This window comes from Aythya fuligula, chromosome 12 (genome assembly GCF_009819795.1).
Source record: "Aythya fuligula isolate bAytFul2 chromosome 12, bAytFul2.pri, whole genome shotgun sequence".
Taxonomy (NCBI): domain Eukaryota; kingdom Metazoa; phylum Chordata; class Aves; order Anseriformes; family Anatidae; genus Aythya; species Aythya fuligula.
In genome coordinates, this window is record NC_045570.1 from 10,471,269 (window position 1) to 10,483,873 (window position 12,605).

At 47.6% G+C, this 12,605-nt stretch overlaps 1 protein-coding gene across 1 annotated transcript; it reads left to right on the forward strand.

The window, feature by feature from the left end:
* Window positions 1-55: 55 nt before the first annotated feature.
* CIAPIN1 (cytokine induced apoptosis inhibitor 1) lies at window positions 56-7,329 on the forward strand. Its single transcript, XM_032195482.1, has 9 exons — window positions 56-82; window positions 1,883-2,060; window positions 2,372-2,524; window positions 3,519-3,595; window positions 3,983-4,151; window positions 4,380-4,453; window positions 4,785-4,900; window positions 5,437-5,506; window positions 6,113-7,329. The coding sequence occupies exons 2-9, from the start codon at window positions 1,904-1,906 to the stop codon at window positions 6,221-6,223; spliced, it is 927 nt and encodes a 308-aa protein (XP_032051373.1). The 5' UTR covers window positions 56-82; window positions 1,883-1,903; the 3' UTR covers window positions 6,224-7,329.
* Window positions 7,330-12,605: the final 5,276 nt, after the last annotated feature.

Sequence of the window (12,605 nt, forward strand, 5' to 3'; positions counted from 1 at the left end):
CGATGACGCGGCGGGGCCGGGCCGTGACGGTGTCAGAGCGAGCCGAGCCGAGCCGAGCCGCGCCGGGCAGAGCCACACGCAGGTAAACGAGAGGGGCCCTGGGGCTGCCCCGGCGCTGTTTTTCCTTTTTTTTTTAGTCCTATGGAAGGCTGCGGTACTGCTGAAAGCCCCTTCCTTGCCCTGTGTGTGGGAGGAGCGGCGCTGCTCTTCACGGCCTGCTGCTGCCCGTGAGGCGCGGATAAGCCCCGCGTCCCGCAGGGCGCCCGCACCGCGCCCCCGCCTCGCCCCCCGGTGACGGAGCTCGGCTGTGACCCAGAGCGGGGGAGCGCTGCACCCACAGCACTGGGTGCCGGCTGCCCCGACAGCCTGCCAGCTGGCTTGGCAGGTCCCACAGCCGCAGGCCTGCGAGAGAAGGCTGGGGTGTAACCCCTCCGTCCTAAATAAGTTCCACTCCCGGAAATCTCAGGGGAAAAATACCCGCTGCCCTGGAACGCCCCCCGTCATTGCTTGCCCTCTTGAACAGCCGCAGCCTGTTCTGAGAGCAGGGTGGGACTTTGTTCTTTTTTTTTTATATGTTTTATATGTATCTTTTGAGGTTTTCAGCCACCTGCCTGGGAAAGATGACGTTTTGTCACGGTTAACACAGGTTTGCTGGTGTTAATCTTAGTTGTGGTTGCTTAGCTTGCATTCCAAGTGCCCTAAAGGCCGACTGTGAGGTCCTGCGACCTGTATCATGTGCCTGAGATCTTTTACTTGTGGCTGCGCAGGCTGGATTACAACCCTTTCCTACTAGAGTCACTTGGACAAGGCTCAGGGTTGTCCCATTCTTCACGTCTGCAGTTTCTAGGAGTCTATGACATGTAGAGCTTGAGGAACAGGGAGTCAAAGACTCCCAGACTGTGGGCAACTCAGTTAAATTTGGTGCAACACGTCTGTAAGCTCTTTGATGAAAACATAGCAATGATAAGGTTTTATCCAGGATGCATCATGTTGTAATAATTTTAGACGATGATCTTAAAACAGACTGTTTTGGAGCAAGTGCATGACTTACATCTGACTGCAGATGTAGTGGGCAACCAGTATGCTCATTACTGTCTCTGTCCTCCATGGTTGTGTTAAATTAGAAAGGCTGCATTGGATGAGTAAAGTGAGAGGACAGGAAATTGTTTTCAGTAGTTGGTGCTGCAATGAGCACAGGTGACAACATGATTGACTCCTGCCATGATGCTTTTATGATGCAGATTTTCTTTGGCCTCTCTCAAAGATACAATATTTTTAAAGTATTATTACAGAGACAGGTTTCTCCAAACTCACAAAATACACATTCAGTTCCCCTCTTCCCTGCTGTGTAATTGTTCTCCCAGTGCCTGCAATGGTAAGAGTTAAAAGAGCTTCAGTCTTTTACTGAAGAGTCCAGTGCTGGGAATGCCAAAAGTTACTTTTTTTTTTTTTTTAATTATTATTATTTCCTTCACATACAGTGGAAGCAAACTCCACTAGGTCATGTTGTGAGTAGGGGACAGTTCTGTCAAAAAGTTGTCACTAGTCTTGTAATCCAGCAATCCTGTACACATTTATATTCAAATCCAAAGGAAAGCATGTAATTATTTTTATTTTTTTAAGCGTGCCTTGCAGTCTCCCTGCAAAACAAGCCTCAAAACTGGAGAAAAACCCAAATTATGCCCTTAAATGTAGATACTTCTTAATGTCATATGAATGCTTTACTTGTGGGACTTATGTGCTGCCTGTCTCCAGAAAAATTCCTGTTTATTACAAGAAGTCAGTGCTCAATGACCCAGTCATATTGTGTGAAGGTTTTGGTGCATTTGACAGTTACCCTTCCTGTCTTCCCCTGCCCTGTACTTCTGTTTGCTGTTGCCAGGCTGTTGCTGCTGCTGCAGAAATGGGGGAGTATGGGGTCGCACCTGGGCAGCGTGTGGCCGTCATCTGGGACAGTTCCTCGCCGGCTGCAGCACTGAAGGATTTGGTGGATAAAATTCAGGCACTGGTGGGAGCTGATAATCGTGTCTCTGTGGAAAACATTAACCAACTGTCTCAATGTAAGAATGATCCTAATTTTTCACTGCTTCTTTTAAAGGGAGAGGGTACTTTATCTTACGAGCTCACGTGTTCCCTGGTTTGTAAGCCAGCATTCAGAGCAGCAATAGCACCCACTGTTAATGCTCTCCACTGGCAATGCAGCAAAGGCAGTGATATACCCTGGTCGTGCTTCCTATGTCTGGTGTCTTTAACCAGTTATTGCTGTTATACACAAGCATGAGAGTTGAAGAGGAATGTAGAACTGATTATTAAGCAAAGATTTGTGCATGTGTGCATGGAAAATTGTACTATCTTACGTCTTTCTTTGCAGCGGCTCACAAGGAGTCCAGTTTTGACGTAATTCTCTCTGGCATGGTACCAGGCAGTACTGTGCAGCACACCACGGAGGTATTGGCAGAAATAGCTCGGATACTGAAGCCTGGGGGACGTGTACTTCTGAAAGAACCGGTGGTTACAGAATCAGGTGAGAGAATCTGTATCAGCCTTGCTTTCGTGGTAACAGAGAAATTCCTGTGAGAATTAGTCTGTAATGAAAGGCATCAGGAACACTGGCCTCCATTTAGAGATTTTCATTCTCCTGACACACTAACCTGAATAGCATTTTTTTTAAATCATGTGTTTGAGCTGATAGCCATCAGGGGTTTCTGCAGGCATTCTCCTTCTATCAAAAGTGCAGGACAGGCATGTTCCTGAACTACACTGAAAATCTCAGTGGAGGCTGGTTTTCTCCTGGAGGTTGTAGTGTTAACAGATTGTCACAGGTGCCATGTTTCTGAGCCTCCAAATTGATTTTTAAAACAGGTGACAAATGCTGAGAGAGGCTGTTCTAGAAATATTCCTAGGACAAAATGAAAAATGTGCACAGTCTGGAGTAGATGGGGTTTTTTGGTTTCCAAAGTCACATCTGGCAGGCTGGACCGTGATGGACTTAGAATAAAGTGCAACTGAGAGTATGGAGACAAGGTGGCTGAACTCAGCACAGTCCTGTGCCCAAGGGAAGAAGCCTGTAATGGGTCTTTGATTAAACAGTGACTGTAGTAACTTATGTTTATTGGCACAAGGCTCTTGAATGTTATGTTTCTGAATTTAATGCTCATTTAGGAATCCATGTTTTGAAAATTCATGAGTTTTCACTGCACTATATTAAAATGTTTTGAGGGATCTTTCTTTCCTTTTAAAATTGGTGTTGATTGTGTTGAAGGAGATTTTGGCATATGTAGAACAAATCTGGACCTAGAACCAACTTTGAGACCCCAGGCCATTATTCTAATGAACAAGCTGCTCACCCTTTCTGGTTTGTTCCTGCTGTCACTGGAGAGGGCCCATTTTAAAGCAAAGGTTTGGCTTGGGTACCTCCTTGTAAAGCTGTCTTGCTTTTCCAGGTTTCAAGCACCATATCCGTTTCTTAGTGACTTCTGTTCTTCCCTCCTGCTATTTTCTGTTTTTGTGTCTTCCAGGAAACAACAGCAAAATCAAGACAGCAGCCAAACTGTTCGCAGCTCTGACTCTCTCTGGGATAGTGGAAGTGAAGGAGGTATGTTTGTACTTACTGCTTCCAGAACTCCCTCGTGCTGTTACCTTGAAATATTAAATGAGGACTTGATGGGTAGCAAGATATTTTGCTACCCTGGTTTACTGTAAATGTGCATGGACATTGCCCCAAACTTTTGTTACTGCAAAGGTAGTGTTATCCTTTAGGGCTGAAAATAGAAGATAAACTGTCTTTTGTCATGACTGATTGCTTGTGTCACACTGATCAACCCTTTCTGCTGCACTGCAACAAGGACTGACTCACCCTCTGCTCTGAAGGATAAGCAGCTGGAGCCAGACACAGCTGATTATCTGTGTTCACAGGAATAATGTACAGGGCACTGAAATAAGGTGGCTCTGTGTGAAGTTAACCTACGATCTTGCATTGCAGCTGCAAAAGGAACCTTTGACCCCAGAGGAGGCCCAGTCAGCCCAAGGTCATTTGGGTTACCAAGGCAATGACCTTCTCATTGTTCGGATAGAAGGCAGAAAACCCAACTTTGAAGTGGGATCCTCAAGTCAGCTCAAGCTATCCTTTGCCAAGAAACCTGGTCCTTCAGGTAATGTGTGGTGCTTGCTGTATGTGTGGATCACCTGCCTCTCAGGTGAGCAATATCCCTTGGATCAGGGAGGCTGCTCTGTGGTAGGGAGTGCTACATAAAAATCTGCAGAGTGGGGGCTTTCCAAAGTTTTTGAATTCTCTGTTTGTTGGAAATATGGGGCAAAATACTGCCCAAAATTTGTTGGGCAATGGTTGCATTAGTTACTATTTTTTGTTTTGGCTGCAGGAAAACCTTCTGTGGATCCAGCCACTGCTAAGCTGTGGACACTCTCTGCCAATGATATGAATGATGAAGAGATGGTATCCATTTTTATTTGTGAGACTTCGCTGTCAATTCCTTCTCTCTTCTATTCTTTCCTACTCTAACTAGTTTCAGTCATGTCTCATGGGAAGCTTTACAATGAAAGAGGTAGAAAAGAATCTCTAGGGCAAAATTTCTCAACTGCTGTTTGAGGTGTTGGGTGCCCAGAGGTGTGGTGAGGGTGGAGAGGAGACGAGGTTAAGAGGGGATGGCTGCAGCACTTTATTGGTAGTGCTACAAACAGTGGCATTTCTGTGAACACAGCACAGCAATGTCATTCCTTACTAACAAGTCCATTTGCTATGTGTTATCTTCCATGGTATGCTCCAGGATCTTCTGGACTCTGATGAACTGTTAGATTCAGAGGATTTGAAAAAGCCAGATCCAGCTTCCCTCAGAGCTCCATCCTGCAAAGAAATGGGCAAAAAGAAAGCCTGCAAGAACTGGTCAGTGCTGGGATTAGAGTAACAGTGAACCTCTTAACTGTAATATTGAAACTTTAATGTTGCATGTTTTTTAAAAAGATTATGGGGACTTCAAAGCATAATTCAGTTGGTTCATGTCCTTTCTTATCTTAGCTATTTGAGTGTGAATCCAAATACAGTGAGAATCGGTTAGCTATACCAAAACTGCTACAAACTACCACACTGATATGATCAACACTCTTCTTGGAGGTAGCTGCACAGTTTGTGCAGCCTTCACTAAAATCCTGGTTCCTCAGATTCCAGGGAGAAATAGTTCGCGTAGCAAACGTTTTAGAGCCATTTCCCACTCAGTTCAACTGGACAAGTTTGCTTCAACACTTGTTTTGCAAACTGTTGTATTGGAAAACAAGGTGTGTGAGAGTCCCAGAGCCATCTGTGTAATGGGACAAAGTGAGGGCTGTTGTGTGTGAACAGGTCTGGAACAAGTATTGGTGACTCACAACCTTTAAGCAGAAAGATACATATTTATTTATTTATGATTTATTTATTTTCTGCAGCACATGTGGCCTGGCTGAAGAGCTGGAACAGGAGAAGAAGAGCTCACAGCCCAGATCTGCCTGTGGAAATGTAAATAGTCATTTTTGTTTGTGTTGTGGTTTACAAGATGTAGTATGTATCTAAGAACAGTTTTCTCTGGTGACTGCTCCCTAAGCTCACTTACTGCTTTCAAATACTGCCTGTGTGGGTGCTGCAGAGCATCTGTTTTTACTCATCTTGACTCTGAAAACAGCCTGCTCTCTTGTGCCTGCATGCTATATCGCAATGTGTGCTGTCTGCTACAGTGCAAGTGCCACCCTTGTAGGTGTCAGAATGAACAGTGAACCTTTACTTCACTTGCTAACCAGTGATCTCCTCAGGGAAGATCACCTTATGGGAGTAGAGGGGATCCTTGTGGTTAGAGAGCTGCCCAAGTGCAGCATGCAGCAGTGGCTGGGCAGTGCAGCCCTCCAGTGGGGCTTGGGTGGAAGCTTGCTTCTTCCACGTGAGTGTCCTGCACCAGCTCCACTAACTGTGCTAAACAGGTGTGTGTCCAGAGGAGGTGGAAGGGAAGTGGTTTCTGTGCTGACGTATGCTGAGGAGCTGGTCATTTCTCTAGGTTCATAAACGATATCACAGGAAGAGGTAACTGAAAGTAGCTTTGATTGCAGAAAATGTGTTTCGGTCTCTTGGCAGTGCTACCTGGGGGATGCGTTCCGCTGTGCCAGCTGCCCTTACCTGGGCATGCCTGCGTTCAAGCCTGGAGAGAAGATTCTGCTGAAAGAGAACCACCTGCATGATGCCTAACACTGACATCTCTGGATGTCCTGAAAAGGACTCCTCTGCTTTTCCGTCAGTCTGAGATGCAGTCTGAGACTTCTTGCAGTCCTCATCCTCTCCAATTCATGCTCTCCAGCTGATATTCCTTGTGGGAAGGGACACTGTGGGCACTGACATTGCTGTGAGCTCATTACGTGCAATCAACCTTGGGCTGCGTGATAATCTTTGGTAGCGAGTGGTCTTATATGGATTAGATTTAATTAATGTTACACCTTGTTTTAGCTGCCTTGATACTGAGACGCTGGCCGTCATAGCATATCCCACCAGCAGAGGGAACTGGAATCAAGTGTCAGGTTGACCTTGTGTGCAGCAGCAGGAGCCTCAGCAGTACTTCCTCTAGGCCACATTGTACTCCTCCTTGCCCTTATTCTACCTACTGAATCAGCAGCTCTTGCTCAGCTCTCAGGGTGATACTTGGGCTCCTGATGTCTTTGAAATTTGAACCTGTGGTTCTTTACCAGGTGAAGGTGACTCAGCAGCTCCTGTTGCAAGTCAGGAGCAGCGACTACACTTTGCAGTGTACTGTTCCTTGGTAAAGTCTGGCAGGCATGATGAATTTTCAAGTCTTTTGGGATGACATCCCCGTTCATTATGTTTTCATCAAAATGACAAAGACACTGCCATTGAGAAAACTCTTGCTCTTAAGGCAAGGAGCAAATTAAATGAGATCCGGCTTGTCCTCACACACCTTTGACCAACATGAACATAAGGGCAATCTGACCAAGACTATCACCTCTCTTGGTGGCTATCTAGTGACTCACCTGCAGTGTCCAATAAATAAGAACATAGCAATAACTTAATTTCTGGATGGTATTGACTATTCTTTATTTATTTGCATAATTACTGCTAGCGAAGCATCCACACAGGTGTGGGATGAGGGAGCTGTTGGTGTTTTGTGCCAGGCTTGCTTCTCACCCAGGGAAAGAGGAGGAAAACCCAAGATGCTCTACAGGATGTGACTTCTTGTCATTGTGCTTCCTGAGTCAAACAATAAAGTCATGTAAGGAGCTAGGATGAAAGGCTGTTCTGATCTTAAAATAAATGTGACCAATAGTAAAAGATTTGTTTTAAAATGGGTATTCTTGGCGTTTTAAACATGTCTCTCATTTTCCTTGGTCTCTGCTCACTCATCTGTGCTCGGGGCTGTTTGTGATTTCCAGAAACGTACTCTGCAAGCCAACATTTAAACATTTTGGAGTTCTACAAAGATTGTTCCACTGAAAGCATAACTCAGTGGCATGGTAACGATTATGAAGAACAGAATCAAGATGTCTAGATTCACTTTTTTATTCAAAGTAGATTTCAGAAAGAGCCTTTCTCCTGGTTCAGTAAGGAGAAGGCTTGCAGGGAGAGAAATGAGTGAGTCCTTGAGGTGTGCGAAGTCTGTGTGGATCAAGGGGCAGGAACTGCTGTGTTATCTGTGTCATGCTCTCTACCTGGGAGCCGGCAGAGACTTGAGGGATTGGTGGGGTGACCTCCAAGAGCTTGTAAATAGAGGGTTGGTAGTGTCGGCTGCCCTCTGGTGAGAGCATGGCTTTCCCAGGTCCCTTCCTCACCCTCCTGAGGCCCTGGCTCAGTCTACAGCAAGAACAACTCTCAAGGAGCCATATCCAGCAAACTTGTTAGTGCTCTAGTCTTGTAATTTAAAGAAATACGTAAAAGCCTCTACATACCTCTGACCTTTATTTTTTTTTAGTGCCTTTTTCTTCAGCCTCACTGGCAGTAGATCAGATCTTGTTGTGGTCAAAAAAATACAACTGTACCTCGTAAAGCAGGTGTCACCTTTTCACAGGCAAAACTGTTGTAAGAATGGGAGTGTTTATCTTTTTTTTTTTTTATCTTTTTAATATATTTAGTAATTAAGAGTGAAAGCAGGATGGTGGCTGACAGATGCCTGATACATCTGCTAAGCAGAGATGTTACTGAGTTTTCTAGTTCTCTGCGGCTAACCAGGTGACCCCAGTTGAAAGTGTCTTGGGCCTGGAGGTTTCGTAGCCACTTGAAATGCTGCATCTCTTGGAGCACACCTGCTGGAGATTGAAGAGCTGGTCACTGGGGTAAATGAGCTGAATGTTTCAATATGAAAGGTCCCAGATAAAGGCAGAACTTACAATTAGTTCTGCTTTCTGAGGGAGGAGGTGGCAGTGCCTTTTGTTTTACGATGATTCACTCGACTGGAATTTAAACAAGCTGGAAATGCTTTCAGATACTGCTGTGTTCAGTTAAGGATGTTTCAGGCTGTATAATCTTGTTCTCCACTTCAAAGTGCTTGCCCTGGGGATGGACTTTAGCAGTGGGACGGGGTGGGAAGATGCCGCCATCGAGCTGGTTTTGAAGATTATTTATCCTTTTAGGCCCTGTCCCATGTCTGTTGCAGGCTCCAGCCACTGTCTGCCTTTGCATCCCAGTCCTTGCGTGTGGTGACTCACCATGTCTGGGAGGGTGACACTTGTCCCTCGGGGTGAGCAAGCTGAGGCTGTGTTCCAGTTCCCTTGCAGCTGGGATGGTTGTGGGAGCTCGGGAGGGGAAAGCGAGGGGCAACAGTGCCATCCCCAGGGCCTGGACACTTGCCAAGTGGGGCAGATCCCCTAGCTGCTTGATGTCCTCTTAGTGTTGTCTGATAAAACATTCAGATTCATCACCTGGTACGCAATAAACCAAATAAACAGACTAGAAGGAGTCTGGGAAATGAAGAGCTCCCCTCTGGTTGAGGAGGGAGTGGTTCGGGAGCGTCTGAGTGGGATCAACGCACAGAAATCCATGGGCCCTGGTGGGATGCATCCACATGTGCTGAGGGAGCTGGCGGAGGTGATCGCCAAACCACTCTCTATCATCTTTGAAAGGTCTTGGAGAACAGGAGAGGTGCCTGAAAACTGGAGGATAGCCAATGTCACTCCGGCCTTCAAGAAGGGCAAGAAGGATGATCCAGGCAACTACAGGCCAGTCAGTCTCACCTCTGTCCCTGGAAAGGTGTTAGAACAGCTTGCTCTGGATGCCATCTCCAAGCAATTGGAAGAGAAGAAGGTTATGAGGAGTAGTCAGCATGGATTCACCAAGGGGAAATTGTGCTCAACCAACATCATTGCCTTCTATGATGGCATCACCAGCTGGGCAGATGTGGGGAGAGCAGCAGATGTCATCTACCTTGACTTTAGCGAGGCTTTTGATACTGTCTCCCGTGACATCCTGCTAACAAAGCTGAAAAGTGTGGGATAGATGAGTGGACAGTAAGGTGGGTTGAGAACTGGCTGACTGGCCGAGCTCGGAGGGTGGTGATCGGTGGTGCAGAGTCCAGCTGGAGGCCTGTGACTAGTGGTGTTCCCCAGGGGTCAGTGCTGGGTCCGGTCTTGTTCAACATCTTCACTGATGACCTTGATGAGGGAATAGTGTCCATCCTCAGCAAGTACACCGATGACACAAAGCTGGGAGGAGTGGCTGACACACCAGAAGACTGTGCTGCCATTCAGCGAGACCTGGACAGGCTGGAGAGATGGGCAGGAAGAAACCAAATGAAGTTTAATAAGAGCAAGTGTAGAGTCCTGCACCTGGGAAGGAACAACTGCATGTATCAGTACAGGCTGGGGGATGACCTGCTGGAGAGGAGCTCTGAGGAGAAGGAGCTGGGGGTCCTGGTGGACGACGGGTTGGACATGAGCCAGCAGGGTGACCTTGTGGCAAAGAGGGCCAACAGAATCCTGGCGTGCATTAAAAGGAGCGTGGCCTGCAGGTCAAGGGAGGTGATCCTCCCCCTCCACTCTGCCCTGGTCAGGCCTCACCTGGAGTACCAGGCAGCTGCTGCCGTGGACATTATGGCCTCGAGGACAGAGGATGATGGGGAGTTTTCCACATTAACTATGCCGTGACAGAAGAGCTCATCACACCTGCTATGTGCCAAGCTCTGACATGCAGACTCCGCCGGGGGATGGGGAAAGCTCTGCAGGCATCTCTTTGTGTGCAGGTCCTAAAGAACAGGTCAGAAAAATCCTGGTGCACTCTGTAAGCAGAGGTAAATTAAATTTTTTGCTGAGGTTCATCACAAACACGTTCATGTCTCAGTCTAATGCTCTAGAAACATAAGTCCCCTGCACAAATCCAACCACTGTGTTAGCACAGAGCCTGCCCCAAAACCAGAGTAGGAAAATGCCGGCAAAGACTCCAGAAAGTGCCTTCTCTTTCCAGGCAACCCCTACCCTGACCTTCCTCTGGCAAAGTCCCCCCAGAAATGCCCTGGGGGTGCCATGGAGCTGTGAGCAGCCTGCCCCAGGCAGCAGCCCCTGCACAGCAGCAGGACCCTGCTCTGCCCTGCCCTGCTGGGGGGGCTTCTTCTACCCGCAGCTTTTCCCCATAGCATGCTGGTCAGCTCCTTGGACAGGCTGAGTGCTGAGCCTTGTAGGCGGCAGAGGCCCTGCACCGGCATACAGCAGGGACAGCAGGGACCCTGCTCTGCACCACAGCCCTGGCCACCCCTGCCTGCACCCTAGCTGCACAGTCTGCAGCCCGCCCAGAGCGCAGGAACCACTATGCCCTGTCCCCCTGGATATGGGGCAGGGGAGCTCCTCCACGCTGCACAAGCCATGAGACATCCTGGCAGGTCCTGTCCATTCAGAGGTGTACCAGCTGAAGGACACCCTCCTAGGAACCTCACCTGCATTGTCTTGCAGCAAGAAACTTACCATGCCAAGAGCTGTGAAGGTTTGTTCTTCACTGAGCTCTCCTCTGCCCCCACATTTATTCTGCTGCCATTAATTCCTTTCTGTCTTGGTGACTGCAGTCAGAGCCCACAGCCCTGTTGTGCTGTGCAGAGGGGCTGCTCCTTGGCAGAGCTGTCTGCAGCACTGCCCACTTGGCAGGAGCTCCCTCCAGCCCAGGAGCCTGACCCAGTTCAGCAGCAGAGGCCCAACCCAAAGTGTTCGTTGGTTTGTCCCATTGGGTTCCCTGAAGATGTCCTTGGGGCTATGGGTCACAGCTCCTGAGAGATCTGTCCTCCTCTGCAGAGGTAATGTGGATTTAAGGTATATCTGAAGAATGGCTTTTACTTTTTATTGAACTGCACGTTCCTTTGTTTTGGTCTGTCGGCAGTTAAGAAGCATCCTTCTCTGTCTGCAGGTTGGTCCTTCTCCAAGAAGATCAGGCTAATGTGCTAACAGTCTTAAAGAAGTAGTTATATATTTTAGTGGAGAAAGCCCAGATTTTAGCAAAGCTGATCGAGTCCTGGGTGACTGATAAGAGACATGGTGGCTTGGCAGGTAGGGACGAAGACCACCCATGCAGTGTCTGACAGAAAGGGTTCTGATTTCCCTGCATATTCAGACTCTATTGGGAGACACTCAGGATCATTATCAGATGGAGATTGCTGATACCACTTCATCTCTAAACAGAAAAATGAAGGAGTGTAGGAAGAAAAAAAAAATCCTTTCTTATCGGTTTCTAGTATTGAAATCTTCTGCCTTACACTACAGCCCTGAAATCCCCTCATTAGCTGCATAGGTATCAAATACTTGAGGGTGTTAGGCACAGTCTTGGCTCTTTAGAGTTTTTGCACGATAAGGAGCCCTCTGGTGCCCGGTTATTGAACTGCAGGTGCTGGAAGATGGAGCAAGGCTCAAAAGAAGTCAGACACAAACCTCCCAGATTCTTCAAACCTCCCAGGTTCTGCAAACCTCCCCGCTTTCCTTTCAGAAAGCATTAGTGGGCCCGTGAGGGCCGTCACTGAAGAGACCGTGGAGGGAACAATCGGACAAGGCGCCCATCCCTGGGGAATGGTGAGGTAGGAGGTCAGAGACATTGGTTACAGGGGGAAAACCAAATGTGGAAGTGGCTCTGATGGCAAGTAAAAGCCCTTTATGTTGTTCACCAAGCAGAACAGCCAAGCCCCGGCCCTCATCCCCTGGCAAGGGGGATCCTTTCCTTCAAGGGATACTCAAGGGCTGCTGCTGGGGGCAGTGGGATATGGTGTGCAATTCTGAGTGGAGGAGAGCAGCAGGCTCTCTGCTTCCCAACCACACTCTGACCCTGGGATCTCCCAAGCTCTGCTGATGTCTCTCTGTCCTCACTGGCTGTTTCCTCTATTTCAAAGTTATGTTTTCTGGAGTATTTGCCAATGCCTGTGAGTTCTTTCAAAGCCCTGCTAGTGCTCTTCCTTCACACAAAATATCCCAGTCTCAATTTTTTCTTGCCTCCTCCCTTCACAGCTGTTGTGGGTACGCTCTGCTCCTGTACTTGGCACAAGTCTTAGGTTTATGAGCCACTATAGGCCTCAGTGTGATCACTCTTTGAACCGGATAGCTTGTTAACAATGAATACCTAGGCACAGCTCCTTCCAGGAAACAACCTGATAAGGAATCTGAGC

Excerpts from the sequence above, each read along its gene's own strand:
- CIAPIN1 (XM_032195482.1), top strand. The coding sequence starts at position 1,904 with ATGGGGGAGTATGGGGTCGCACCTGGGCAGCGTGTGGCCGTCATCTGG. Across the intron at positions 4,454-4,784 it reads ATATGAATGATGAAGAGATG|GATCTTCTGGACTCTGATGA; the intron begins GTATCCATTTTT and ends GGTATGCTCCAG. Across the intron at positions 5,507-6,112 it reads CCAGATCTGCCTGTGGAAAT|TGCTACCTGGGGGATGCGTT; the intron begins GTAAATAGTCAT and ends GTCTCTTGGCAG.